At 39.1% G+C, this 27,239-nt stretch overlaps 5 protein-coding genes across 5 annotated transcripts; all 5 read right to left on the bottom strand.

Annotated features, from left to right (window-relative positions):
- Positions 1-325: 325 nt before the first annotated feature.
- On the bottom strand, positions 326-6,301 carry LOC145778805 (uridine 5'-monophosphate synthase-like). Its single transcript, XM_082590387.1, has 9 exons — positions 6,182-6,301; positions 5,474-5,690; positions 5,030-5,158; positions 3,500-3,612; positions 2,932-3,202; positions 2,244-2,405; positions 1,638-1,780; positions 958-1,087; positions 326-657 (listed from the first exon to the last, which is right to left on the bottom strand). The coding sequence occupies exons 1-9, from the start codon at positions 6,299-6,301 to the stop codon at positions 467-469; spliced, it is 1,476 nt and encodes a 491-aa protein (XP_082446513.1). The 3' UTR covers positions 326-466.
- A 161-nt stretch (positions 6,302-6,462) lies between these two features.
- LOC145778763 (uridine 5'-monophosphate synthase-like) lies at positions 6,463-13,135 on the bottom strand. The gene is made up of 9 exons (XM_082590339.1): positions 13,016-13,135; positions 12,308-12,524; positions 11,864-11,992; positions 10,334-10,446; positions 9,766-10,036; positions 9,078-9,239; positions 8,472-8,614; positions 7,792-7,921; positions 6,463-7,491 (listed from the first exon to the last, which is right to left on the bottom strand). Exons 1-9 carry the CDS (start codon positions 13,133-13,135, stop codon positions 7,301-7,303), a joined length of 1,476 nt encoding a protein of 491 aa, XP_082446465.1. The 3' UTR covers positions 6,463-7,300.
- A 999-nt stretch (positions 13,136-14,134) lies between these two features.
- On the bottom strand, positions 14,135-16,538 carry LOC145778385 (uridine 5'-monophosphate synthase-like). The gene is made up of 5 exons (XM_082589862.1): positions 16,517-16,538; positions 15,911-16,072; positions 15,305-15,447; positions 14,625-14,754; positions 14,135-14,325 (listed from the first exon to the last, which is right to left on the bottom strand). The coding sequence occupies exons 1-5, from the start codon at positions 16,536-16,538 to the stop codon at positions 14,135-14,137; spliced, it is 648 nt and encodes a 215-aa protein (XP_082445988.1).
- A 1,226-nt stretch (positions 16,539-17,764) lies between these two features.
- Positions 17,765-23,584, bottom strand: LOC145778382 (uridine 5'-monophosphate synthase-like). The gene is made up of 9 exons (XM_082589858.1): positions 23,465-23,584; positions 22,757-22,973; positions 22,313-22,441; positions 20,778-20,914; positions 20,239-20,485; positions 19,551-19,712; positions 18,945-19,087; positions 18,256-18,385; positions 17,765-17,955 (listed from the first exon to the last, which is right to left on the bottom strand). The coding sequence occupies exons 1-9, from the start codon at positions 23,582-23,584 to the stop codon at positions 17,765-17,767; spliced, it is 1,476 nt and encodes a 491-aa protein (XP_082445984.1).
- Positions 23,585-24,583: 999 nt separating this feature from the next.
- Positions 24,584-26,987, bottom strand: LOC145778381 (uridine 5'-monophosphate synthase-like). The gene is made up of 5 exons (XM_082589857.1): positions 26,966-26,987; positions 26,360-26,521; positions 25,754-25,896; positions 25,074-25,203; positions 24,584-24,774 (listed from the first exon to the last, which is right to left on the bottom strand). Exons 1-5 carry the CDS (start codon positions 26,985-26,987, stop codon positions 24,584-24,586), a joined length of 648 nt encoding a protein of 215 aa, XP_082445983.1.
- Between the last annotated feature and the right edge of the window lie 252 nt (positions 26,988-27,239).

Here is a 27,239-nt window from a genome sequence, read left to right as displayed (position 1 = left end):
CAAATTTGCTGTAAGCGATATTGGCGTAACTCAAAGTGACAATATGTTCTTGACAAATACATACGGTTCCAGCCAGACTGTATCTATTTAATTTGTGAACAGCGAGCATAAGCATCATACATCACACAAGTCATAAACAATTAAACATAAATAATAAAGTGAACACATTTTCTATGAGTGACGTCCCCTAACGTCCATCTGGGGGGTCCGAACCAACTGGTTGAAGTTGGTAAATGATGAAACTGAGCAAGCCGATACTCGGCATGTTACAAGTCAGCAAGCGATGGCCAAGCTAAGTCCGATGCTAGGTGAAAATCTCATTTGCTAACTTGGAGAGTAGCTGAAATGTACTTGCTGAGTTGTCGCATGGTCTGACGACCGAGTTACGTTCAAGATTTTAATATACTGGCAGTGGTGGCAAAAGAGAGCTTGGAACAGTTGTGAAATCTCGATGTGTCGATCAGGTTTATAAGGTTAACCGCTTTTGGTAGGCGGCCCATCCGGCGTTGCGGAATGCCGTCGCGGTTTCGAGACGATTTGTGCTGTTCACGATCCCTCTCCCGACGATGATGACGTCACAATTCCGCTTCCCGATCACTTCGTCAGGAGTTAGGTATTGTTGACCGAGAGAATCTTTTCCAGGATGAAGCTTTACACCTGAGTTTATGTAAGAAATGCTGAACATACAAAAATAGAAACTGGGGGCAAAGGTTAATATTTTGGATTCTCCGCTAAACCTTGTCAGTCTCAAGCCGAGAAGAAAGAGTCATCAAAAAACAAAGATACTCCAGCCATTCGTTATTGTACATGGCTTGGGAACTGTGTTCCGAAAGCTTGTAAAAAAAGGGCTATTACCACAGCGGACCAGCAGCATTAGGCTGAAACAAACCGTTCTATTTTCATTTTTGCAATAAACTCATTTTTGTCAAAATTGTGCAAATAATTATAAAGATATACCTGGAGTTAAAAAGACGTGGTTTGGATTGTTTGAAACTTTTGATGTGCATATGAAGCCGATCACAAAATCTTCGTTTTCGTTTGCTATTTTCACCGTAGACTCCGTATACTGACCACTTGCTAAGTTCCCCTGCACGAAAATAGATTTGCTGAGACCGAACATGTCAGCTTGAAATCAAAGAACAATGCTCAACTAGCGTCCTGGATGATGAAACCCAGGATTGGTTGCTCTCAAGTAGTTTGGGCAACACCGCCTATCTGGGTGGATGAAAGGGTTGACCTTAGGCTTCATAAGGTCAAACGATGACTACGGGACTGCGTTAAGTGAACGCAGTTTAGTCATGTATGAAGCTTTGAAGTGTCAACCTTGGTTGCCGATCCAGGGGTGGGGCAACTGGAACACACCCCTTTCTGTTTCAGCAAGAAAGTGAATGTCACTAAAACAAAATATGATGGAGAAATGGTATGATAGTCTTTGCATAAGGCTTAGAACTAAATATCATAAAGAAAAAATATTTTCAAAAGAAAAGCATATTACTGTTTTCAGAAGATAAATGCTTTTCAAATTATTGGAACAAAATGTGTAGAATCGGCATTTTTGGGTCCAAGCTTGCGCCTAATCTACAAACATAACGTCAGCAGCCTTCTCGTAGTCTAGGCGCCAATGAAAGAGCACATACCTTTGAGCTCATCTCCGCAATGAGCAAGCACCCTCGGTCGCCATGGCCCTGGGCAGCAGTTTTAAGTCCGTCCACAACACCAGGACCGGACACTGAATGGGCGTTGGTCAAGTCGGCCCACTCTGCTGTCTTAAACATTCCGCCTAGACGCAATATAGTGAAGTTAAGTGTGTGATATAAGTAGCACCATCGTACTTTGGGCACTTGGGCAGCGATGATGGTTGAAATATTTGGGACGTTTCGTCATAATAAGCAAAAAAAGAAGAGTCTTGATTACAAAATTCTTAACGGTTCTTTCAACGTTCTTGGCTTTTGCAAGATTCGTTTGATATCACCAACCTTCTGATTGCGATATACAGTATCATTTCCGCACAAAAATAAACTTATGTTAAGATGGACGCACTTTGTTCCTTAGCCTACAACAGACCAATGGAATTAAAGGCACGATGATAAAGGAAATGTGCCTTTCTGATCCAGAAGCCTTCAGAAAATGAAAAAAACACGTGACTGCTACAATGAAGTGCTCGTTTCGAACACGAAGGACATACGATGAAATGGTGTATCTGGCTTGTTCGATAAAACAAAAGTGTTGTAATAAATTGCCACCTGCGTACTGAAGCTTGACTGTGTTGCCGATATCCGCATACTTTCTGTCTTCAAACAATAAGAATTTGTGACGTTCAGACAATTCCACCAATTGTTTGACAACAGCTGGTGAATAGTCGTCCAAAATGTCCACATGCGTCTTCACGATGCAAACTAATGGTCCTGGAAAATTACAAAGATCATATCATGGAGTTTCTCGCTGGATTTTGATGGAATTGTGAAGTGAGATATCACACGTTAATTAACAATCCAAAATCGTAACTTCTGCGAAATCGATACCGCCACAAAACATGACGTCATGATTCGTTATTGTGGTTAACAGTATTCAGCGAAATAGGTCGGCACAACAAAATCTAAACGACCAGAAGGTTTTGCCGAGTATTATTTGGGAGCAACGAAGTGCTGCAAATCGTAAAATGACTCAATGACTACAGAGCGAAAATGTTGGAATTATGCACAGCAGGTTGCGGAACAACCCTCGAGGACGTCCAAAAGAAACGTCAGCCGGACAACATTTGGGAAGATCTGCGATTCCAGAACCTTGTCGACCCTCGGCATCGGGTGGCATGGAGAATTGCCGTCAGACAAAATAGACATTCGTTGGCGTCCAAGCCTCGCCACACGGGGAAAGAGACGTTAAATCGTATGGATAGATTTCCAATTTGGAATTGAAAACTTAAGAGATTACCTAATAATTTAACAAGTTTAATTAAGTCCATCGAACTTTCCACATCAGCCGACAAGCAGAGGTTTGTCTGCTTGCTTTCCATGATCTCAAACAGCTTCTTGGTCACATTATGCTTGGCATCCCTGGCGCGATGCGCATAGGAGCGTTTCCTGTCATCAAGCTTGCCATACGCCTTAGCCGCTGGTTCCACTGGCTTGTACATCGGTGCGGAGGAATCAGAGTGAAAACCGTTCAAAAACTTGTTCACCTGAAGCAAAACAGAAGTACGTAACTGTACATACCGCACACATTCAATATCCATTGCAGACCCCGAAGAAAAACCAAAAATGGGCACTTGTATTTAACATGACAACATTGATCACATGCAAATCTATAGCCTACACTTGGTGATGCAATCAGGGCTGTGGATGCAGAGGGATTTCGGCATGCCAGGAGTCGGCCAGTTATAAGCCAAGGAGTCATTCGCCCGACTCCACAGCCCTGATTGTCATTTTTTCTGTTTTTACTCACACCATTAATGTTAAACAGTTAATGAGACACCAACACTTTTCATTCTCATCACAATTACCTTGTCAATAAAATCCCTTTCAATTTTATCATGCTTGCATAAACACTCAACAACTTCAGTTAAGGTCAGAACAGATTTTAACTTGATTCCTGCTTTTGCAAGGTTTGTTTCTCCTATAAACACACATAGTATACGAGCAGTGAAAGAAAAGGAGAAAATACAAAGATCTACTGGACTACAAACAATTTGCAGGGAACTATGGTTGGTAGCTTTACACGACATTTCACTTCATCATATTTTCTTCTCATCCAGGCTCTTGTCCGGTGGCAGGAAAATGAACAGTTGAACACCAAACATGGCATACCTCTATAACAGTGGTCTCCAACCTGTGGGGTCGCCTTAACTTTTCCTGGGGTCGCCAAAACTCACCATATTCATTTTATTACCGAAAGAAAAGACCGATACTTTTTTGTTCTAGTTCACAACCTTTGCCTGTGCTTTGGAGTACAGCTTGCAACATCGTGTCACAATTACACCTAATCAAAAACATAATAGTTGCGACAAGTAGGACAGAGGCAGAGCAAAAGCATTCACGATGCTAGTTCAGATTAACTTTTTATTATTCATGGTGACCCCAGAACGAGCGAATAGTTATTTATGCAGGTGTAGTGTGCAGACATTTCATCGCCTGTTTACGGTTTGCTTTGCAGCTGGTAATAATAATTTGTAGCTAGTGTATGACGAAACTATTTTAAAACTTGGTTTTACTGATTCTAATGACAAACCAAAGTGTGCAATCTGTCATAAAGTTCTAGCAGAAGAATCCATGAAGAAAAATAAACTTAAACGTCATTTAGAAAAAAAAATCATCCAGGCTGCCTGCATGGATAAACCATCTGAGTTTTTTTAACGTAAATTGCAATCGCTTGAATTCAATTTCACTATCAACTACATTAGTAAAACGTAGGATTGAAGATATGTCCAATGACGTTCTTGACCAAATTGCAACCATCACATCAACAGTGCAAATTAAATGTTGAAACAAATGGACAATTTTGTGTTCGTGAAATCATGTTCGTGTGTTAATTGAAACTTCTTAAAAACAATCATTTGGAATACTTTTGTGTAGCCACATTTCCCTTTAATTGTGCATACGTACTCGTATTAGGCTATGTAATTTCAGCATTACTTGAAATATTTTTCTCCGTATCCGAAAACAAAATGGGGGTCGCATGTAAATGCTGATTTCTTTTTCGCTTAAATTGTGGTCGCTTTTTAAAAAAGGTTGGAGACCACTGCTCTATAAGACTACAATACAACATCACATTTTGACAACCCTCTTGCTAATACTATGACATGATATATGACAATTAAATGGCTCCATAGGTGTTGAACGAACACTTTTTTAACATTGTTAAGCATTTCCCCATTCGGCTATGCAATGGACTTTGGCCAAAACTTTCCATGCACCACAGTATTCACTAATGAGATTTACTTCCACAATATTTTATCTCTAAGTCTAACAACATCGCCGATGCAGAAATTTCAAAAAAGCAGGTCAAGTAAGTTCAGTGTCAGGCAGAAGCATACCTCCTTGCTGGCGATTCAGCAAAACAACTGCATCAGTCACCACAAGCCCATGCTCAATCAAGAGGTTTGCAGTTTCTTGCACACTGGAGCCTGTTGACACCACATCTTCCATTACCAGAGATTTTGTGCCTAAAGTAAATTAAGAGATTTAACAAATATAAGCAACTAATGGTGTGTAAAACATAGTAGTTTCACTGCAAAGTCTGAGTAAACTTTTCAAAACAACTTTCAGTTGTACCTACTATGAGCAATCTATTTGACAAAACTTTACTGCAAACAAGACGATTTTTATAATTTCATATAACAAATATAACGCTCACACAGATAGAACAAAAACAGATAACTTTCTTCTCATAGGCCTAATAAAAAAGGTAGGCTACCATAGTTATTGAACTAGTAAATAAAAAAAGTTTGAAATTTAAACTTCATAATTTCAAGAGATACCTTTGTCGAAGCAACCTTCTACCATTTTTTTGGTTCCATAATTTTTTGCTTCTTTTCTTCTGATCAACATTGGAATATCGTGTTTGACAGACACACAGGTAGCAATGGGTAGTGCTGTGTATGGAACACCACAAATTGTAGAATACTCTAAGTTGGATGATAATTCCCATAATAATTCCGAAACCTCACTAAGAAGTGATGGAAATGAAATGATTACCTAAAAAAAATTTAAAGATGTGTTGGTAAACAAATTAAATTATTCATCAGCACTGCTTCAATTGCACATGACATTTGAAAAGTATGAAGTAGATTCCTAAAAATACTAATGAACAAAAGCTGTTATTCTCATTGAAAAAGTCAGGCAAAATTTTGTCACAGATGTAAGGATGGGGAATTTAAAATACTTAATACAGTAGTTTCATTGGGGCTATACAACGAAGTTGCAATATTGCTGCAAGAATATGCAGCCGTAGGGTGTATTGGTGACTTTAGGCATTATATGATCGGGAACTACTTCAATGAGAAGTTTTATTGCATTTAGTTTATGAAATTTTGCAATTTTTTGACTAATTCTTGCAGGCAAACTTTGAAAATCAAAGGTAATCATATTCAACAATCATATCATATCAAACAAGTATATAATCATATCAAACAAGACTCCAATACTGGCATATATCTGTTATAACACAGATGGAAATTAATAATCACCCTCAAATCACAGTATACTGGTGACTGCATCCCACTCTTCAATGTGTGGTCTCCGCATTTAATTGCACCGTGTTTAAACAATTGCAATATCAGTCTCTCATTCCTTGCATTTGAAGCCATAATGAACACATTCACTACACAATATATTATTGCTTTGAACAATCACTGCAACATAAGATTGTTAATAGAGAAAGAATGACGAGAGATTGTCGCTCAAGCGTGACAGTGCATCGCAATGATGACGTCACGATTGCGCGACAATCTATGTCACAATACGGAGACAGATAACTTGGCCATAATTTCGTGAACATAGCAGCCTCCAAGATGAATATTACAATATCCATCTTCCACAAGATTATTTTTACCTAAACGAAATCACTCAACATTGGCCATACCTAACACACATTAAACATAATTGCAATGTCGCATAATATTGTCGTATAAATAACATACATACGACATAGTCATGTAGATGAACCTGTAGTCCCGCACTGCTGTCTGAAGGCATTTAAAACGGACCATGCTCACACGACATTACAGTACTAACACACCATACACCTAAAGTTATACAAAAACAAAGTTGTCATATGAAGATACTAAATTAAATGTGAAAGAATGAATAAGATGCTCAGCTTAGTCACAGGTATCACAAGCAAATTTGCTGTAAGCGATATTGGCGTAACTCAAAGTGACAATATGTTCTTGACAAATACATACGGTTCCAGCCAGACTGTATCTATTTAATTTGTGAACAGCGAGCATAAGCATCATACATCACACAAGTCATAAACAATTAAACATAAATAATAAAGTGAACACATTTTCTATGAGTGACGTCCCTTAACGTCCATCTGGGGGGTCCGAACCAACTGGTTGAAGTTGGTAAATGATGAAACTGAGCAAGCCGATACTCGGCATGTTACAAGTCAGCAAGCGATGGCCAAGCTAAGTCCGATGCTAGGTGAAAATCTCATTTGCTAACTTGGAGAGTAGCTGAAATGTACTTGCTGAGTTGTCGCATGGTCTGACGACCGAGTTACGTTCAAGATTTTAATATACTGGCAGTGGTGGCAAAAGAGAGCTTGGAACAGTTGTGAAATCTCGATGTGTCGATCAGGTTTATAAGGTTAACCGCTTTTGGTAGGCGGCCCATCCGGCGTTGCGGAATGCCGTCGCGGTTTCGAGACGATTTGTGCTGTTCACGATCCCTCTCCCGACGATGATGACGTCACAATTCCGCTTCCCGATCACTTCGTCAGGAGTTAGGTATTGTTGACCGAGAGAATCTTTTCCAGGATGAAGCTTTACACCTGAGTTTATGTAAGAAATGCTGAACATACAAAAATAGAAACTGGGGGCAAAGGTTAATATTTTGGATTCTCCGCTAAACCTTGTCAGTCTCAAGCCGAGAAGAAAGAGTCATCAAAAAACAAAGATACTCCAGCCATTCGTTATTGTACATGGCTTGGGAACTGTGTTCCGAAAGCTTGTAAAAAAAGGGCTATTACCACAGCGGACCAGCAGCATTAGGCTGAAACAAACCGTTCTATTTTCATTTTTGCAATAAACTCATTTTTGTCAAAATTGTGCAAATAATTATAAAGATATACCTGGAGTTAAAAAGACGTGGTTTGGATTGTTTGAAACTTTTGATGTGCATATGAAGCCGATCACAAAATCTTCGTTTTCGTTTGCTATTTTCACCGTAGACTCCGTATACTGACCACTTGCTAAGTTCCCCTGCACGAAAATAGATTTGCTGAGACCGAACATGTCAGCTTGAAATCAAAGAACAATGCTCAACTAGCGTCCTGGATGATGAAACCCAGGATTGGTTGCTCTCAAGTAGTTTGGGCAACACCGCCTATCTGGGTGGATGAAAGGGTTGACCTTAGGCTTCATAAGGTCAAACGATGACTACGGGACTGCGTTAAGTGAACGCAGTTTAGTCATGTATGAAGCTTTGAAGTGTCAACCTTGGTTGCCGATCCAGGGGTGGGGCAACTGGAACACACCCCTTTCTGTTTCAGCAAGAAAGTGAATGTCACTAAAACAAAATATGATGGAGAAATGGTATGATAGTCTTTGCATAAGGCTTAGAACTAAATATCATAAAGAAAAAATATTTTCAAAAGAAAAGCATATTACTGTTTTCAGAAGATAAATGCTTTTCAAATTATTGGAACAAAATGTGTAGAATCGGCATTTTTGGGTCCAAGCTTGCGCCTAATCTACAAACATAACGTCAGCAGCCTTCTCGTAGTCTAGGCGCCAATGAAAGAGCACATACCTTTGAGCTCATCTCCGCAATGAGCAAGCACCCTCGGTCGCCATGGCCCTGGGCAGCAGTTTTAAGTCCGTCCACAACACCAGGACCGGACACTGAATGGGCGTTGGTCAAGTCGGCCCACTCTGCTGTCTTAAACATTCCGCCTAGACGCAATATAGTGAAGTTAAGTGTGTGATATAAGTAGCACCATCGTACTTTGGGCACTTGGGCAGCGATGATGGTTGAAATATTTGGGACGTTTCGTCATAATAAGCAAAAAAAGAAGAGTCTTGATTACAAAATTCTTAACGGTTCTTTCAACGTTCTTGGCTTTTGCAAGATTCGTTTGATATCACCAACCTTCTGATTGCGATATACAGTATCATTTCCGCACAAAAATAAACTTATGTTAAGATGGACGCACTTTGTTCCTTAGCCTACAACAGACCAATGGAATTAAAGGCACGATGATAAAGGAAATGTGCCTTTCTGATCCAGAAGCCTTCAGAAAATGAAAAAAACACGTGACTGCTACAATGAAGTGCTCGTTTCGAACACGAAGGACATACGATGAAATGGTGTATCTGGCTTGTTCGATAAAACAAAAGTGTTGTAATAAATTGCCACCTGCGTACTGAAGCTTGACTGTGTTGCCGATATCCGCATACTTTCTGTCTTCAAACAATAAGAATTTGTGACGTTCAGACAATTCCACCAATTGTTTGACAACAGCTGGTGAATAGTCGTCCAAAATGTCCACATGCGTCTTCACGATGCAAACTAATGGTCCTGGAAAATTACAAAGATCATATCATGGAGTTTCTCGCTGGATTTTGATGGAATTGTGAAGTGAGATATCACACGTTAATTAACAATCCAAAATCGTAACTTCTGCGAAATCGATACCGCCACAAAACATGACGTCATGATTCGTTATTGTGGTTAACAGTATTCAGCGAAATAGGTCGGCACAACAAAATCTAAACGACCAGAAGGTTTTGCCGAGTATTATTTGGGAGCAACGAAGTGCTGCAAATCGTAAAATGACTCAATGACTACAGAGCGAAAATGTTGGAATTATGCACAGCAGGTTGCGGAACAACCCTCGAGGACGTCCAAAAGAAACGTCAGCCGGACAACATTTGGGAAGATCTGCGATTCCAGAACCTTGTCGACCCTCGGCATCGGGTGGCATGGAGAATTGCCGTCAGACAAAATAGACATTCGTTGGCGTCCAAGCCTCGCCACACGGGGAAAGAGACGTTAAATCGTATGGATAGATTTCCAATTTGGAATTGAAAACTTAAGAGATTACCTAATAATTTAACAAGTTTAATTAAGTCCATCGAACTTTCCACATCAGCCGACAAGCAGAGGTTTGTCTGCTTGCTTTCCATGATCTCAAACAGCTTCTTGGTCACATTATGCTTGGCATCCCTGGCGCGATGCGCATAGGAGCGTTTCCTGTCATCAAGCTTGCCATACGCCTTAGCCGCTGGTTCCACTGGCTTGTACATCGGTGCGGAGGAATCAGAGTGAAAACCGTTCAAAAACTTGTTCACCTGAAGCAAAACAGAAGTACGTAACTGTACATACCGCACACATTCAATATCCATTGCAGACCCCGAAGAAAAACCAAAAATGGGCACTTGTATTTAACATGACAACATTGATCACATGCAAATCTATAGCCTACACTTGGTGATGCAATCAGGGCTGTGGATGCAGAGGGATTTCGGCATGCCAGGAGTCGGCCAGTTATAAGCCAAGGAGTCATTCGCCCGACTCCACAGCCCTGATTGTCATTTTTTCTGTTTTTACTCACACCATTAATGTTAAACAGTTAATGAGACACCAACACTTTTCATTCTCATCACAATTACCTTGTCAATAAAATCCCTTTCAATTTTATCATGCTTGCATAAACACTCAACAACTTCAGTTAAGGTCAGAACAGATTTTAACTTGATTCCTGCTTTTGCAAGGTTTGTTTCTCCTATAAACACACATAGTATACGAGCAGTGAAAGAAAAGGAGAAAATACAAAGATCTACTGGACTACAAACAATTTGCAGGGAACTATGGTTGGTAGCTTTACACGACATTTCACTTCATCATATTTTCTTCTCATCCAGGCTCTTGTCCGGTGGCAGGAAAATGAACAGTTGAACACCAAACATGGCATACCTCTATAACAGTGGTCTCCAACCTGTGGGGTCGCCTTAACTTTTCCTGGGGTCGCCAAAACTCACCATATTCATTTTATTACCGAAAGAAAAGACCGATACTTTTTTGTTCTAGTTCACAACCTTTGCCTGTGCTTTGGAGTACAGCTTGCAACATCGTGTCACAATTACACCTAATCAAAAACATAATAGTTGCGACAAGTAGGACAGAGGCAGAGCAAAAGCATTCACGATGCTAGTTCAGATTAACTTTTTATTATTCATGGTGACCCCAGAACGAGCGAATAGTTATTTATGCAGGTGTAGTGTGCAGACATTTCATCGCCTGTTTACGGTTTGCTTTGCAGCTGGTAATAATAATTTGTAGCTAGTGTATGACGAAACTATTTTAAAACTTGGTTTTACTGATTCTAATGACAAACCAAAGTGTGCAATCTGTCATAAAGTTCTAGCAGAAGAATCCATGAAGAAAAATAAACTTAAACGTCATTTAGAAAAAAAAATCATCCAGGCTGCCTGCATGGATAAACCATCTGAGTTTTTTTAACGTAAATTGCAATCGCTTGAATTCAATTTCACTATCAACTACATTAGTAAAACGTAGGATTGAAGATATGTCCAATGACGTTCTTGACCAAATTGCAACCATCACATCAACAGTGCAAATTAAATGTTGAAACAAATGGACAATTTTGTGTTCGTGAAATCATGTTCGTGTGTTAATTGAAACTTCTTAAAAACAATCATTTGGAATACTTTTGTGTAGCCACATTTCCCTTTAATTGTGCATACGTACTCGTATTAGGCTATGTAATTTCAGCATTACTTGAAATATTTTTCTCCGTATCCGAAAACAAAATGGGGGTCGCATGTAAATGCTGATTTCTTTTTCGCTTAAATTGTGGTCGCTTTTTAAAAAAGGTTGGAGACCACTGCTCTATAAGACTACAATACAACATCACATTTTGACAACCCTCTTGCTAATACTATGACATGATATATGACAATTAAATGGCTCCATAGGTGTTGAACGAACACTTTTTTAACATTGTTAAGCATTTCCCCATTCGGCTATGCAATGGACTTTGGCCAAAACTTTCCATGCACCACAGTATTCACTAATGAGATTTACTTCCACAATATTTTATCTCTAAGTCTAACAACATCGCCGATGCAGAAATTTCAAAAAAGCAGGTCAAGTAAGTTCAGTGTCAGGCAGAAGCATACCTCCTTGCTGGCGATTCAGCAAAACAACTGCATCAGTCACCACAAGCCCATGCTCAATCAAGAGGTTTGCAGTTTCTTGCACACTGGAGCCTGTTGACACCACATCTTCCATTACCAGAGATTTTGTGCCTAAAGTAAATTAAGAGATTTAACAAATATAAGCAACTAATGGTGTGTAAAACATAGTAGTTTCACTGCAAAGTCTGAGTAAACTTTTCAAAACAACTTTCAGTTGTACCTACTATGAGCAATCTATTTGACAAAACTTTACTGCAAACAAGACGATTTTTATAATTTCATATAACAAATATAACGCTCACACAGATAGAACAAAAACAGATAACTTTCTTCTCATAGGCCTAATAAAAAAGGTAGGCTACCATAGTTATTGAACTAGTAAATAAAAAAAGTTTGAAATTTAAACTTCATAATTTCAAGAGATACCTTTGTCGAAGCAACCTTCTACCATTTTTTTGGTTCCATAATTTTTTGCTTCTTTTCTTCTGATCAACATTGGAATATCGTGTTTGACAGACACACAGGTAGCAATGGGTAGTGCTGTGTATGGAACACCACAAATTGTAGAATACTCTAAGTTGGATGATAATTCCCATAATAATTCCGAAACCTCACTAAGAAGTGATGGAAATGAAATGATTACCTAAAAAAAATTTAAAGATGTGTTGGTAAACAAATTAAATTATTCATCAGCACTGCTTCAATTGCACATGACATTTGAAAAGTATGAAGTAGATTCCTAAAAATACTAATGAACAAAAGCTGTTATTCTCATTGAAAAAGTCAGGCAAAATTTTGTCACAGATGTAAGGATGGGGAATTTAAAATACTTAATACAGTAGTTTCATTGGGGCTATACAACGAAGTTGCAATATTGCTGCAAGAATATGCAGCCGTAGGGTGTATTGGTGACTTTAGGCATTATATGATCGGGAACTACTTCAATGAGAAGTTTTATTGCATTTAGTTTATGAAATTTTGCAATTTTTTGACTAATTCTTGCAGGCAAACTTTGAAAATCAAAGGTAATCATATTCAACAATCATATCATATCAAACAAGTATATAATCATATCAAACAAGACTCCAATACTGGCATATATCTGTTATAACACAGATGGAAATTAATAATCACCCTCAAATCACAGTATACTGGTGACTGCATCCCACTCTTCAATGTGTGGTCTCCGCATTTAATTGCACCGTGTTTAAACAATTGCAATATCAGTCTCTCATTCCTTGCATTTGAAGCCATAATGAACACATTCACTACACAATATATTATTGCTTTGAACAATCACTGCAACATAAGATTGTTAATAGAGAAAGAATGACGAGAGATTGTCGCTCAAGCGTGACAGTGCATCGCAATGATGACGTCACGATTGCGCGACAATCTATGTCACAATACGGAGACAGATAACTTGGCCATAATTTCGTGAACATAGCAGCCTCCAAGATGAATATTACAATATCCATCTTCCACAAGATTATTTTTACCTAAACGAAATCACTCAACATTGGCCATACCTAACACACATTAAACATAATTGCAATGTCGCATAATATTGTCGTATAAATAACATACATACGACATAGTCATGTAGATGAACCTGTAGTCCCGCACTGCTGTCTGAAGGCATTTAAAACGGACCATGCTCACACGACATTACAGTACTAACACACCATACACCTAAAGTTATACAAAAACAAAGTTGTCATATGAAGATACTAAATTAAATGTGAAAGAATGAATAAGATGCTCAGCTTAGTCACAGGTATCACAAGCAAATTTGCTGTAAGCGATATTGGCGTAACTCAAAGTGACAATATGTTCTTGACAAATACATACGGTTCCAGCCAGACTGTATCTATTTAATTTGTGAACAGCGAGCATAAGCATCATACATCACACAAGTCATAAACAATTAAACATAAATAATAAAGTGAACACATTTTCTATGAGTGACGTCCCTTAACGTCCATCTGGGGGGTCCGAACCAACTGGTTGAAGTTGGTAAATGATGAAACTGAGCAAGCCGATACTCGGCATGTTACAAGTCAGCAAGCGATGGCCAAGCTAAGTCCGATGCTAGGTGAAAATCTCATTTGCTAACTTGGAGAGTAGCTGAAATGTACTTGCTGAGTTGTCGCATGGTCTGACGACCGAGTTACGTTCAAGATTTTAATATACTGGCAGTGGTGGCAAAAGAGAGCTTGGAACAGTTGTGAAATCTCGATGTGTCGATCAGGTTTATAAGGTTAACCGCTTTTGGTAGGCGGCCCATCCGGCGTTGCGGAATGCCGTCGCGGTTTCTAGACGATTTGTGCTGTTCACGATCCCTCTCCCGACGATGATGACGTCACAATTCCGCTTCCCGATCACTTCGTCAGGAGTTAGGTATTGTTGACCGAGAGAATCTTTTCCAGGATGAAGCTTTACACCTGAGTTTATGTAAGAAATGCTGAACATACAAAAATAGAAACTGGGGGCAAAGGTTAATATTTTGGATTCTCCGCTAAACCTTGTCAGTCTCAAGCCGAGAAGAAAGAGTCATCAAAAAACAAAGATACTCCAGCCGTTCGTTATTGTACATGGCTTGGGAACTGTGTTCCGAAAGCTTGTAAAAAAAGGCTACTACCACAGCGGACCAGCAGCATTAGGCTGAAACAAACCGTTCTATTTTCATTTTTGCAATAAACTCATTTTTGTCAAAATTGTGCAAATAATTATAAAGATATACCTGGAGTTAAAAAGACGTGGTTTGGATTGTTTGAAACTTTTGATGTGCATATGAAGCCGATCACAAAATCTTCGTTTTCGTTTGCTATTTTCACCGTAGACTCCGTATACTGACCACTTGCTAAGTTCCCCTGCACGAAAATAGATTTGCTGAGACCGAACATGTCAGCTTGAAATCAAAGAACAATGCTCAACTAGCGTCCTGGATGATGAAACCCAGGATTGGTTGCTCTCAAGTAGTTTGGGCAACACCGCCTATCTGGGTGGATGAAAGGGTTGACCTTAGGCTTCATAAGGTCAAACGATGACTACGGGACTGCGTTAAGTGAACGCAGTTTAGTCATGTATGAAGCTTTGAAGTGTCAACCTTGGTTGCCGATCCAGGGGTGGGGCAACTGGAACACACCCCTTTCTGTTTCAGCAAGAAAGTGAATGTCACTAAAACAAAATATGATGGAGAAATGGTATGATAGTCTTTGCATAAGGCTTAGAACTAAATATCATAAAGAAAAAATATTTTCAAAAGAAAAGCATATTACTGTTTTCAGAAGATAAATGCTTTTCAAATTATTGGAACAAAATGTGTAGAATCGGCATTTTTGGGTCCAAGCTTGCGCCTAATCCACAAACATAACGTCAGCAGCCTTCTCGTAGTCTAGGCGCCAATGAAAGAGCACATACCTTTGAGCTCATCTCCGCAATGAGCAAGCACCCTCGGTCGCCATGGCCCTGGGCAGCAGCTTTAAGTCCGTCCACAACACCAGGACCGGACACTGAATGGGCGTTGGTCAAGTCGGCCCACTCTGCTGTCTTAAACATTCCGCCTAGACGCAATATAGTGAAGTTAAGTGTGTGATATAAGTAGCACCATCGTACTTTGGGCACTTGGGCAGCGATGATGGTTGAAATATTTGGGACGTTTCGTCATAATAAGCAAAAAAAGAAGAGTCTTGATTACAAAATTCTTAACGGTTCTTTCAACGTTCTTGGCTTTTGCAAGATTCGTTTGATATCACCAACCTTCTGATTGCGATATACAGTATCATTTCCGCACAAAAATAAACTTATGTTAAGATGGACGCACTTTGTTCCTTAGCCTACAACAGACCAATGGAATTAAAGGCACGATGATAAAGGAAATGTGCCTTTCTGATCCAGAAGCCTTCAGAAAATGAAAAAAACACGTGACTGCTACAATGAAGTGCTCGTTTCGAACATGAAGGACATACGATGAAATGGTGTATCTGGCTTGTTCGATAAAACAAAAGTGTTGTAATAAATTGCCACCTGCGTACTGAAGCTTGACTGTGTTGCCGATATCCGCATACTTTCTGTCTTCAAACAATAAGAATTTGTGACGTTCAGACAATTCCACCAATTGTTTGACAACAGCTGGTGAATAGTCGTCCAAAATGTCCACATGCGTCTTCACGATGCAAACTAATGGTCCTGGAAAATTACAAAGATCATATCATGGAGTTTCTCGCTGGATTTTGATGGAATTGTGAAGTGAGATATCACACGTTAATTAACAATCCAAAATCGTAACTTCTGCGAAATCGATACCGCCACAAAACATGACGTCATGATTCGTTATTGTGGTTAACAGTATCCAGCGAAATAGGCCGGCACAACTAACATTAATAACAATTCTCATTGAAAAAGTCAGGCAAAATTTTGTCACAGATGTAAGGATGGGAAATTTAAAATACTTAATACAGTAGTTTCATTGGGGCTATACAACGAAGTTGCAATATTGCTGCAAGAATATGCAGCCGTAGGGTGTATTGGTGGCTTTAGGCATTATATGATCGGGAACTACTTCAATGAGAAGTTTTATTGCATTCAGTTTATGAAATTTTGCAATTTTTTGACTAATTCTTGCAGGCAAACTTTGAAAATCAAAGGTAATCATATTCAACAATCATATCATATCAAACAAGTATATAATCATATCAAACAAGACTCCAATACTGGCATATATCTGTTATAACACAGATGGAAAACAAGAATCACCCTCAAATCACAGTAAACTGGTGACTGCATTCCACTCTTCAATGTGTATTCTCCAAATTTAATTGCACCGAGTTTAAACAATTGCAATATCAGTTCCTCATTCCTTGCATTTGAAGCCATAATGAACACATTCATTACACAATATATTATTGCTTTGAACAATCACTGCAACATAAGATTGTTAATAGAGAAAGAATGACGAGAGATTGTCGCTCAAGCGTGACAGTGCATCGCAATGATGACGTCATGATTGCGCGACAATCTATGTCACAATACGGAGACAGATAACTTGGCCATAATTTCGTGAATATAGCAGCCTCCAAGATGAATATTACAATATCCATCTTCCACAAGGTTATTTTTACCTAAACGAAATCACTCAACATTGGCCATACCTAACACACATTAAACATAATTGCAATGTCGCATAATATTGTCGTATAAGTAACATACATACGACATAGTCAATAGTCATGTAGATGAACCTGTAGTCCCGCACTGCTGTCTGAAGGTATATAAACGGACCATGCTCACACGACATTACAGTACTAACACACCATACACCTAAAGTTATACAAAAACAAAGTTGTCATATGAAGATACTAAATTAAATGTGAAAGAATGAATAAGATGCTCAGCTTAGTCACAGGTATCACAAGCAAATTTGCTGTAAGCGATATTGGCGTAACTCAAAGTGACAATATGTTCTTGACAAGTACATACGGTTTCAGCCAGACTGTATCTATTTAATTTGTGAACAGCGAGCATAAGCATCATACATCACACAAGTCATAAACAATTAAACATAAATAATAAAGTGAACACATTTTCTATGAGTGACGTCCCTTAACGTCCATCTGGGGGGTCCGAACCAACTGGTTGAAGTTGGTAAATGATGAAACTGAGCAAGCCGATACTCGGCATGTTACAAGTCAGCAAGCGATGGCCAAGCTAAGTCCGATGCTAGATGAAAATCTCATTTGCTAACTTGGAGAGTAGCTAAAATGTACTTGCTGAGTTGTCGCATGGTCTGACGACCGAGTTACGTTCAAGATTTTAATATACTGGCAGTGGCGGCAAATAAGAGCTTGGAACAGTTGTGAAATCTCGATGTGTCGATCAGGTTTATAAGGTCAACCGCTTTTGGTAGGCGGCCCATCCGGCGTTGCGGAACGCCGTCGCGGTTTCGAGACGATTCGTGCTGTTCACGATCCCTCTCCCGACAATGATGACGTCACAATTCCGCTTCCCGATCACTTCGTCAGGAGTTAGGTATTGTTGACCGAGAGAATCTTTTCCAGGATGAAGCTTTACACCTGAGTTTATGTAAGAAATGCTGAACATACAAAAATAGAAACTGGGTGCAAAGGTTAATATTTCGGATTCTCCACTAAACCTTGTCAGTCTCAAGCCGAGAAGAAAGAGTCATCAAAAAACAACGATACTCCAGCCATTCGTTATTGTACATGGCTTGGGAACTGTGTTCCGAAAGCTTGTAAAAAAAGGGCTATTACCACAGCAAACCAGCAGCATTAGGCTGAAACAAACCGTTCTATTTTCATTTCTGAAATAAACTCATTTTTGTCAAAATTGTGCAAATAATTATAAAGATATACCTGGAGTTAAAAAGACGTGGTTTGGATTGTTTGAAACTTTTGATGTGCATATGAAGCCGATCACAAAATCTTCGTTTTCGTTCGCTATTTTCACCGTAGACTCCGTATACTGACCACTTGCTAAGTTCCCCTGCACGAAAATAGATTTGCTGAGACCGAACATGTCAGCTTGAAATCAAAGAACAATGCTCAACTCGCGTCCTGGATGATGAAACCCAGGATTGGTTGCTCTCAAGTAGTTCGGGCAACATCGCCTATCTGGGTGGATGAAAGGGTTGACCTTAGGCTTCATAAGGTCAAACGATGACTACGGGACTGCGTTAAGTGAACGCAGTTTAGTCATGTATGAAGCTTTGAAGTGTCAACCTTGGTTGCCGATCCAGGGGTGGGGCAACTGGAACACACCCCTTTCTGCTTCAGCAAGAAAGTGAATGTCACTAAAACAAAATATGACGGGGAAATGGTATGATAGTCTTTGCATAAGGCTTAGAACTAAATATCATAAAGAAAAAATATTTTCAAAAGAAAAGCATATTACAGTTTTCAGAAGATAAATGCTTTTCAAATTATTGGAACAAAATGTGTAGAATCGGCATTTTTGGGTCCAAGCTTGCGCCTAATCCACAAACATAACGTCAGAATTGAGTTCAGCCTTCTCGTAGTCTAGGCGCCAATGAAAGAGTACATACCTTTGAGCTCATCTCCGCAATGAGCAAGCACCCTCGGTCGCCATGGCCCTGGGCAGCAGCTTTAAGTCCGTCCACAACACCAGGACCGGACACTGAATGGGCGTTGGTCAAGTCGGCCCACTCTGCTGTCTTAAACATTCCGCCTAGACACAATATAGTGAAGTTAAGTGTGTGATATAAGTAGCACCATCGTACTTTGGGCACTTGGGCAGCGATGATGGTTGAAATATTTGGGACGTTTCGTCATAATAAGCAAAAAAAGAAGAGTCTTGATTACAAAATTCTTAACGGTTCTTTCAACGTTCTTGGCTTTTGCAAGATTCGTTTGATATCACCAACCTTCTGATTGCGATATGCAGTATCATTTCCGCACAAAAATAAACTTATGTTAAGATGGACGCACTTTGTTCCTTAGCCTACAACAGACCAATGGAATTAAAGGCACGATGATAAAGGAAATGTGCCTTTCTGATCCAGAAGCCTTCAGAAAATGAAAAAAACACGTGACTGCTACAATGAAGTGCTCGTTTCGAACAAGAAGGACATACGATGAAATGGTGTATCTGGCTTGTTCGATAAAACAAAAGTGTTGTAATAAATTGCCACCTGCGTACTGAAGCTTGACTGTGTTGCCGATATCCGCATACTTTCTGTCTTCAAACAATAAGAATTTGTGACGTTCAGACAATTCCATCAATTGTTTGACAACAGCTGGTGAATAGTCGTCCAAAATGTCCACATGCGTCTTCACGATGCAATATAATGGTCCTGGAAAATTACAAAGATCATATCATGGAGTTTCTCGCTGGATTTTGATGGAATTGTGAAGTGAGATATCACACGTTAATTAACAATCCAAAATCGTAACTTCTGCGAAATCGATACCGCCACAAAACATGACGTCATGATTCGTTATTGTGGTTAACAGTATTCAGCGAAATAGGTCGGCACAACAAAATCTAAACGACCAGAAGGTTTTGCCGAGTATTATTTGGGAGCAACGAAGTGCTGCAAATCGTAAAATGACTCAATGACTACAGAGCGAAAATGTTGGAATTATGCACAGCAGGTTGCGGAACAACCCTCGAGGACGTCCAAAAGAAACGTCAGCCGGACAACATTTGGGAAGATCTGCGATTCCAGAACCTTGTCGACCCTCGGCATCGGGTGGCATGGAGAATTGCCGTCAGACAAAATAGACATTCGTTGGCGTCCAAGCCTCGCCACACGGGGAAAGAGACGTTAAATCGTATGGATAGATTTCCAATTTGGAATTGAAAACTTAAGAGATTACCTAATAATTTAACAAGTTTAATTAAGTCCATCGAACTTTCCACATCAGCCGACAAGCAGAGGTTTGTCTGCTTGCTTTCCATGATCTCAAACAGCTTCTTGGTCACATTATGCTTGGCATCCCTGGCGCGATGCGCATAGGAGCGTTTCCTGTCATCAAGCTTGCCATACGCCTTAGCCGCTGGTTCCACTGGCTTGTACATCGGTGCGGAGGAATCAGAGTGAAAACCGTTCAAAAACTTGTTCACCTGAAGCAAAACAGGAGTACGTAACTGTACATACCGCACACATTCAATATCCATTGCAGACCCCGAAGAAAAACCAAAAATGGGCACTTGTATTTAACATGACAACATTGATCACATGCAAATCTATACATTTGGTGATGCAATCAGGGCTGTGGATCCGGAGGGATTTCGGCATGCCAGGAGTCGGCCAGTTATAAGCCAAGGAGTCATTCGCCCGACTCCACAGCCCTGATTGTCATTTTTTCTGTTTTTACTCACACCATTAATGTTAAACAGTTAATGAGACACCAACACTTTTCATTCTCATCACAATTACCTTGTCAATAAAATCCTTTTCAATTTTATCATGCTTGCATAAACACTCAACAACTTCAGTTAAGGTCAGAACAGATTTTAACTTGATTCCTGCTTTTGCAAGGTTTGTTTCTCCTATAAACACACATAGTATACGAGCAGTGAAAGAAAAGGAGAAAATACAAAGATCTACTGGACTACAAACAATTTGCAGGGAACTATGGTTGGTAGCTTTACACGACATTTCACTTCAGCATATTTTCTTCTCAACCAGGCTCTTGTCCGGTGGCAGAAAAATGAACAGTTGAACACCAAACATGGCATACCTCTATAACAGTGGTCTCCAACCTGTGGGGTCGCCAAAACTCACCATATTCATTTCATTACCGAAAAAAAAAAGACCGATACTTTTTTGTTCTAGTTCACAACCTTTGCCTGTGCTTTGGAGTACAGCTTGCAACATCGTGTCACAATTACACCTAATCAAAAACATAATAGTTGCGACAAGTAGGACAGAGGCAGAGCAAAAGCATTCACGATGCTAGTTCAGATTAACTTTTTATTATTCATGGTGACCCCAGAACGAGCGAATAGTTATTTATGCAGGTGTAGTGTGCAGACATTTCATCGCCTGTTTACGGTTTGCTTTGCAGCTGGTAATAATAATTTGTAGCTAGTGTATGACGAAACTATTTTAAAACTTGGTTTTACTGATTCTAATGACAAACCAAAGTGTGCAATCTGTCATAAAGTTCTAGCAGAAGAATCCATGAAGAAAAATAAACTTGAACGTCATTTAGAAAAAAAAATCATCCAGGCTGCCTGCATGGATAAACCATCTGAGTTTTTTTAACGTAAATTGCAATCGCTTGAATTCAATTTCACTATCAACTACATTAGTAAAACGTAGGATTGAAGATATGTCCAATGACGTTCTTGACCAAATTGCAACCATCACATCAACAGTGCAAATTAAATGTTGAAACAAATGGACAATTTTGTGTTCGTGAAATCATGTTCGTGTGTTAATTGAAACTTCTTAAAAACAATCATTTGGAATACTTTTGTGTAGCCACATTTCCCTTTAATTGTGCATACGTACTCGTATTAGGCTATGTAATTTCAGCATTACTTGAAATACTTTTCTCCGTATCCGAAAACAAAATGGGGGTCGCATGTAAATGCTGATTTCTTTTTCGCTTAAATTGTGGTCGCTTTTTAAAAAAGGTTGGAGACCACTGCTCTATAAGACTACAATACAACATCACATTTTGACAACCCTCTTGCTAATACTATGACATGATATATGACAATTAAATGGCTCCATAGGTGTTAAACGAACACTTTTTTAACATTGTTAAGCATTTCCCCATTCGGCTATGCAATGGACTTTGGCCAAAACTTTCCATGCACCACAGTATTCACTAATGAGATTTACTTCCACAATATTTTATCTCTAAGTCTAACAACATCGCCGATGCAGAAATTTCAAAAAAGCAGGTCAAGTAAGTTCAGTGTCAGGCAGAAGCATACCTCCTTGCTGGCGATTCAGCAAAACAACTGCATCAGTCACAACAAGCCCATGCTCAATCAAGAGGTTTGCAGTTTCTTGCACACTGGAGCCTGTTGACACCACATCTTCCATTACCAGAGATTTTGTGCCTAAAGTAAATTAAGAGATTTAACAAATATAAGCAACTAATGGTGTGTAAAACATAGTAGTTTCACTGCAAAGTCTGAGTAAACTTTTCAAAACAACTTTCAGTTGTACCTACTATGAGCAATCTATTTGACAAAACTTTACTGCAAACAAGACGATTTTTATAATTTCATATAACAAATATAACGCTCACACAGATAGAACAAAAACAGATAACTTTCTTCTCATAGGCCTAATAAAAAAGGTAGGCTACCATAGTTATTGAACTAGTAAATAAAAAAAGTTTGAAATTTAAACTTCATAATTTCAAGAGATACCTTTGTCGAAGCAACCTTCTACCATTTTTTTGGTTCCATAATTTTTTGCTTCTTTTCTTCTGATCAACATTGGAATATCGTGTTTGACAGACACACAGGTAGCAATGGGTAGTGCTGTGTATGGAACACCACAAATTGTAGAATACTCTAAGTTGGATGATAATTCCCATAATAATTCCGAAACCTCACTAAGAAGTGATGGAAATGAAATGATTACCTAAAAAAAATTTAAAGATGTGTTGGTAAACAAATTAAATTATTCATCAGCACTGCTTCAATTGCACATGACATTTGAAAAGTATGAAGTAGATTCCTAAAAATACTAATGAACAAAAGCTGTTATTCTCATTGAAAAAGTCAGGCAAAATTTTGTCACAGATGTAAGGATGGGGAATTTAAAATACTTAATACAGTAGTTTCATTGGGGCTATACAACGAAGTTGCAATATTGCTGCAAGAATATGCAGCCGTAGGGTGTATTGGTGACTTTAGGCATTATATGATCGGGAACTACTTCAATGAGAAGTTTTATTGCATTTAGTTTATGAAATTTTGCAATTTTTTGACTAATTCTTGCAGGCAAACTTTGAAAATCAAAGGTAATCATATTCAACAATCATATCATATCAAACAAGTATATAATCATATCAAACAAGACTCCAATACTGGCATATATCTGTTATAACACAGATGGAAATTAATAATCACCCTCAAATCACAGTATACTGGTGACTGCATCCCACTCTTCAATGTGTGGTCTCCGCATTTAATTGCACCGTGTTTAAACAATTGCAATATCAGTCTCTCATTCCTTGCATTTGAAGCCATAATGAACACATTCACTACACAATATATTATTGCTTTGAACAATCACTGCAACATAAGATTGTTAATAGAGAAAGAATGACGAGAGATTGTCGCTCAAGCGTGACAGTGCATCGCAATGATGACGTCACGATTGCGCGACAATCTATGTCACAATACGGAGACAGATAACTTGGCCATAATTTCGTGAACATAGCAGCCTCCAAGATGAATATTACAATATCCATCTTCCACAAGATTATTTTTACCTAAACGAAATCACTCAACATTGGCCATACCTAACACACATTAAACATAATTGCAATGTCGCATAATATTGTCGTATAAATAACATACATACGACATAGTCATGTAGATGAACCTGTAGTCCCGCACTGCTGTCTGAAGGCATTTAAAACGGACCATGCTCACACGACATTACAGTACTAACACACCATACACCTAAAGTTATACAAAAACAAAGTTGTCATATGAAGATACTAAATTAAATGTGAAAGAATGAATAAGATGCTCAGCTTAGTCACAGGTATCACAAGCAAATTTGCTGTAAGCGATATTGGCGTAACTCAAAGTGACAATATGTTCTTGACAAATACATACGGTTCCAGCCAGACTGTATCTATTTAATTTGTGAACAGCGAGCATAAGCATCATACATCACACAAGTCATAAACAATTAAACATAAATAATAAAGTGAACACATTTTCTATGAGTGACGTCCCTTAACGTCCATCTGGGGGGTCCGAACCAACTGGTTGAAGTTGGTAAATGATGAAACTGAGCAAGCCGATACTCGGCATGTTACAAGTCAGCAAGCGATGGCCAAGCTAAGTCCGATGCTAGGTGAAAATCTCATTTGCTAACTTAGAGAGTAGCTGAAATGTACTTGCTGAGTTGTCGCATGGTCTGACGACCGAGTTACGTTCAAGATTTTAATATAATGGCAGTGGTGGCAAAAGAGAGCTTGGAACAGTTGTGAAATCTCGATGTGTCGATCAGGTTTATAAGGTTAACCGCTTTTGGTAGGCGGCCCATCCGGCGTTGCGGAATGCCGTCGCGGTTTCTAGACGATTTGTGCTGTTCACGATCCCTCTCCCGACGATGATGACGTCACAAATCCGCTTCCCGATCACTTCGTCAGGAGTTAGGTATTGTTGACCGAGAGAATCTTTTCCAGGATGAAGCTTTACACCTGAGTTTATGTAAGAAATGCTGAACATACAAAAATAGAAACTGGGGGCAAAGGTTAATATTTTGGATTCTCCGCTAAACCTTGTCAGTCTCAAGCCGAGAAGAAAGAGTCATCAAAAAACAAAGATACTCCAGCCGTTCGTTATTGTACATGGCTTGGGAACTGTGTTCCGAAAGCTTGTAAAAAAAGGCTACTACCACAGCGGACCAGCAGCATTAGGCTGAAACAAACCGTTCTATTTTCATTTTTGCAATAAACTCATTTTTGTCAAAATTGTGCAAATAATTATAAAGATATACCTGGAGTTGAAAAGACGTGGTTTGGATTGTTTGAAACTTTTGATGTGCATATGAAGCCGATCACAAAATCTTCGTTTTCGTTTGCTATTTTCACCGTAGACTCCGTATACTGACCACTTGCTAAGTTCCCCTGCACGAAAATAGATTTGCTGAGACCGAACATGTCAGCTTGAAATCAAAGAACAATGCTCAACTAGCGTCCTGGATGATGAAACCCAGGATTGGTTGCTCTCAAGTAGTTTGGGCAACACCGCCTATCTGGGTGGATGAAAGGGTTGACCTTAGGCTTCATAAGGTCAAACGATGACTACGGGACTGCGTTAAGTGAACGCAGTTTAGTCATGTATGAAGCTTTGAAGTGTCAACCTTGGTTGCCGATCCAGGGGTGGGGCAACTGGAACACACCCCTTTCTGTTTCAGCAAGAAAGTGAATGTCACTAAAACAAAATATGATGGAGAAATGGTATGATAGTCTTTGCATAAGGCTTAGAACTAAATATCATAAAGAAAAAATATTTTCAAAAGAAAAGCATATTACTGTTTTCAGAAGATAAATGCTTTTCAAATTATTGGAACAAAATGTGTAGAATCGGCATTTTTGGGTCCAAGCTTGCGCCTAATCCACAAACATAACGTCAGCAGCCTTCTCGTAGTCTAGGCGCCAATGAAAGAGCACATACCTTTGAGCTCATCTCCGCAATGAGCAAGCACCCTCGGTCGCCATGGCCCTGGGCAGCAGCTTTAAGTCCGTCCACAACACCAGGACCGGACACTGAATGGGCGTTGGTCAAGTCGGCCCACTCTGCTGTCTTAAACATTCCGCCTAGACGCAATATAGTGAAGTTAAGTGTGTGATATAAGTAGCACCATCGTACTTTGGGCACTTGGGCAGCGATGATGGTTGAAATATTTGGGACGTTTCGTCATAATAAGCAAAAAAAGAAGAGTCTTGATTACAAAATTCTTAACGGTTCTTTCAACGTTCTTGGCTTTTGCAAGATTCGTTTGATATCACCAACCTTCTGATTGCGATATACAGTATCATTTCCGCACAAAAATAAACTTATGTTAAGATGGACGCACTTTGTTCCTTAGCCTACAACAGACCAATGGAATTAAAGGCACGATGATAAAGGAAATGTGCCTTTCTGATCCAGAAGCCTTCAGAAAATGAAAAAAACACGTGACTGCTACAATGAAGTGCTCGTTTCGAACACGAAGGACATACGATGAAATGGTGTATCTGGCTTGTTCGATAAAACAAAAGTGTTGTAATAAATTGCCACCTGCGTACTGAAGCTTGACTGTGTTGCCGATATCCGCATACTTTCTGTCTTCAAACAATAAGAATTTGTGACGTTCAGACAATTCCACCAATTGTTTGACAACAGCTGGTGAATAGTCGTCCAAAATGTCCACATGCGTCTTCACGATGCAAACTAATGGTCCTGGAAAATTACAAAGATCATATCATGGAGTTTCTCGCTGGATTTTGATGGAATTGTGAAGTGAGATATCACACGTTAATTAACAATCCAAAATCGTAACTTCTGCGAAATCGATACCGCCACAAAACATGACGTCATGATTCGTTATTGTGGTTAACAGTATCCAGCGAAATAGGCCGGCACAACTAACATTAATAACAATTCTCATTGAAAAAGTCAGGCAAAATTTTGTCACAGATGTAAGGATGGGAAATTTAAAATACTTAATACAGTAGTTTCATTGGGGCTATACAACGAAGTTGCAATATTGCTGCAAGAATATGCAGCCGTAGGGTGTATTGGTGGCTTTAGGCATTATATGATCGGGAACTACTTCAATGAGAAGTTTTATTGCATTTAGTTTATGAAATTTTGCAATTTTTTGACTAATTCTTGCAGGCAAACTTTGAAAATCAAAGGTAATCATATTCAACAATCATATCATATCAAACAAGTATATAATCATATCAAACAAGACTCCAATACTGGCATATATCTGTTATAACACACATGGAAAACAAGAATCACCCTCAAATCACAGTAAACTGGTGACTGCATTCCACTCTTCAATGTGTATTCTCCAAATTTAATTGCACCGAGTTTAAACAATTGCAATATCAGTCCCTCATTCCTTGCATTTGAAGCCATAATGAACACATTCACTACACAATATATTATT

This window comes from Aplidium turbinatum, chromosome 10, assembly GCF_918807975.1.
Source record: "Aplidium turbinatum chromosome 10, kaAplTurb1.1, whole genome shotgun sequence".
NCBI classification, from domain to species: domain Eukaryota; kingdom Metazoa; phylum Chordata; class Ascidiacea; order Aplousobranchia; family Polyclinidae; genus Aplidium; species Aplidium turbinatum.
The sequence above is the reverse complement of the archived record's forward strand: the minus strand, read 5'-3'. Positions and strand labels throughout refer to the sequence as shown.

Excerpts from the sequence above, each read along its gene's own strand:
- LOC145778805 (XM_082590387.1), bottom strand. The coding sequence starts at position 6,301 with ATGGCTTCAAATGCAAGGAATGAGAGACTGATATTGCAATTGTTTAAA. Across the intron at positions 5,691-6,181 it reads CAGTATACTGTGATTTGAGG|GTAATCATTTCATTTCCATC; the intron begins GTGATTATTAAT and ends AATTTTTTTTAG. Across the intron at positions 2,406-2,931 it reads TAAACTTGTTAAATTATTAG|GACCATTAGTTTGCATCGTG; the intron begins GTAATCTCTTAA and ends GTAATTTTCCAG.
- LOC145778763 (XM_082590339.1), bottom strand. The coding sequence starts at position 13,135 with ATGGCTTCAAATGCAAGGAATGAGAGACTGATATTGCAATTGTTTAAA. Across the intron at positions 12,525-13,015 it reads CAGTATACTGTGATTTGAGG|GTAATCATTTCATTTCCATC; the intron begins GTGATTATTAAT and ends AATTTTTTTTAG. Across the intron at positions 10,447-11,863 it reads GCTGAATCGCCAGCAAGGAG|GAGAAACAAACCTTGCAAAA; the intron begins GTATGCTTCTGC and ends GTGTGTTTATAG.
- LOC145778385 (XM_082589862.1), bottom strand. The coding sequence starts at position 16,538 with ATGATTACCTTTGATTTTCAAA. Across the intron at positions 16,073-16,516 it reads GATTACCTTTGATTTTCAAA|GACCATTAGTTTGCATCGTG; the intron begins GTTTGCCTGCAA and ends GTAATTTTCCAG. Across the intron at positions 15,448-15,910 it reads AGTCAAGCTTCAGTACGCAG|GCGGAATGTTTAAGACAGCA; the intron begins GTGGCAATTTAT and ends TATTGCGTCTAG.
- LOC145778382 (XM_082589858.1), bottom strand. The coding sequence starts at position 23,584 with ATGGCTTCAAATGCAAGGAATGAGAGACTGATATTGCAATTGTTTAAA. Across the intron at positions 19,088-19,550 it reads AGTCAAGCTTCAGTACGCAG|GCGGAATGTTTAAGACAGCA; the intron begins GTGGCAATTTAT and ends TATTGTGTCTAG. Across the intron at positions 17,956-18,255 it reads CCACGTCTTTTTAACTCCAG|GTGTAAAGCTTCATCCTGGA; the intron begins GTATATCTTTAT and ends ACATAAACTCAG.
- LOC145778381 (XM_082589857.1), bottom strand. The coding sequence starts at position 26,987 with ATGATTACCTTTGATTTTCAAA. Across the intron at positions 25,897-26,359 it reads AGTCAAGCTTCAGTACGCAG|GCGGAATGTTTAAGACAGCA; the intron begins GTGGCAATTTAT and ends TATTGCGTCTAG. Across the intron at positions 25,204-25,753 it reads TTGCGGAGATGAGCTCAAAG|GGGAACTTAGCAAGTGGTCA; the intron begins GTATGTGCTCTT and ends ATTTTCGTGCAG.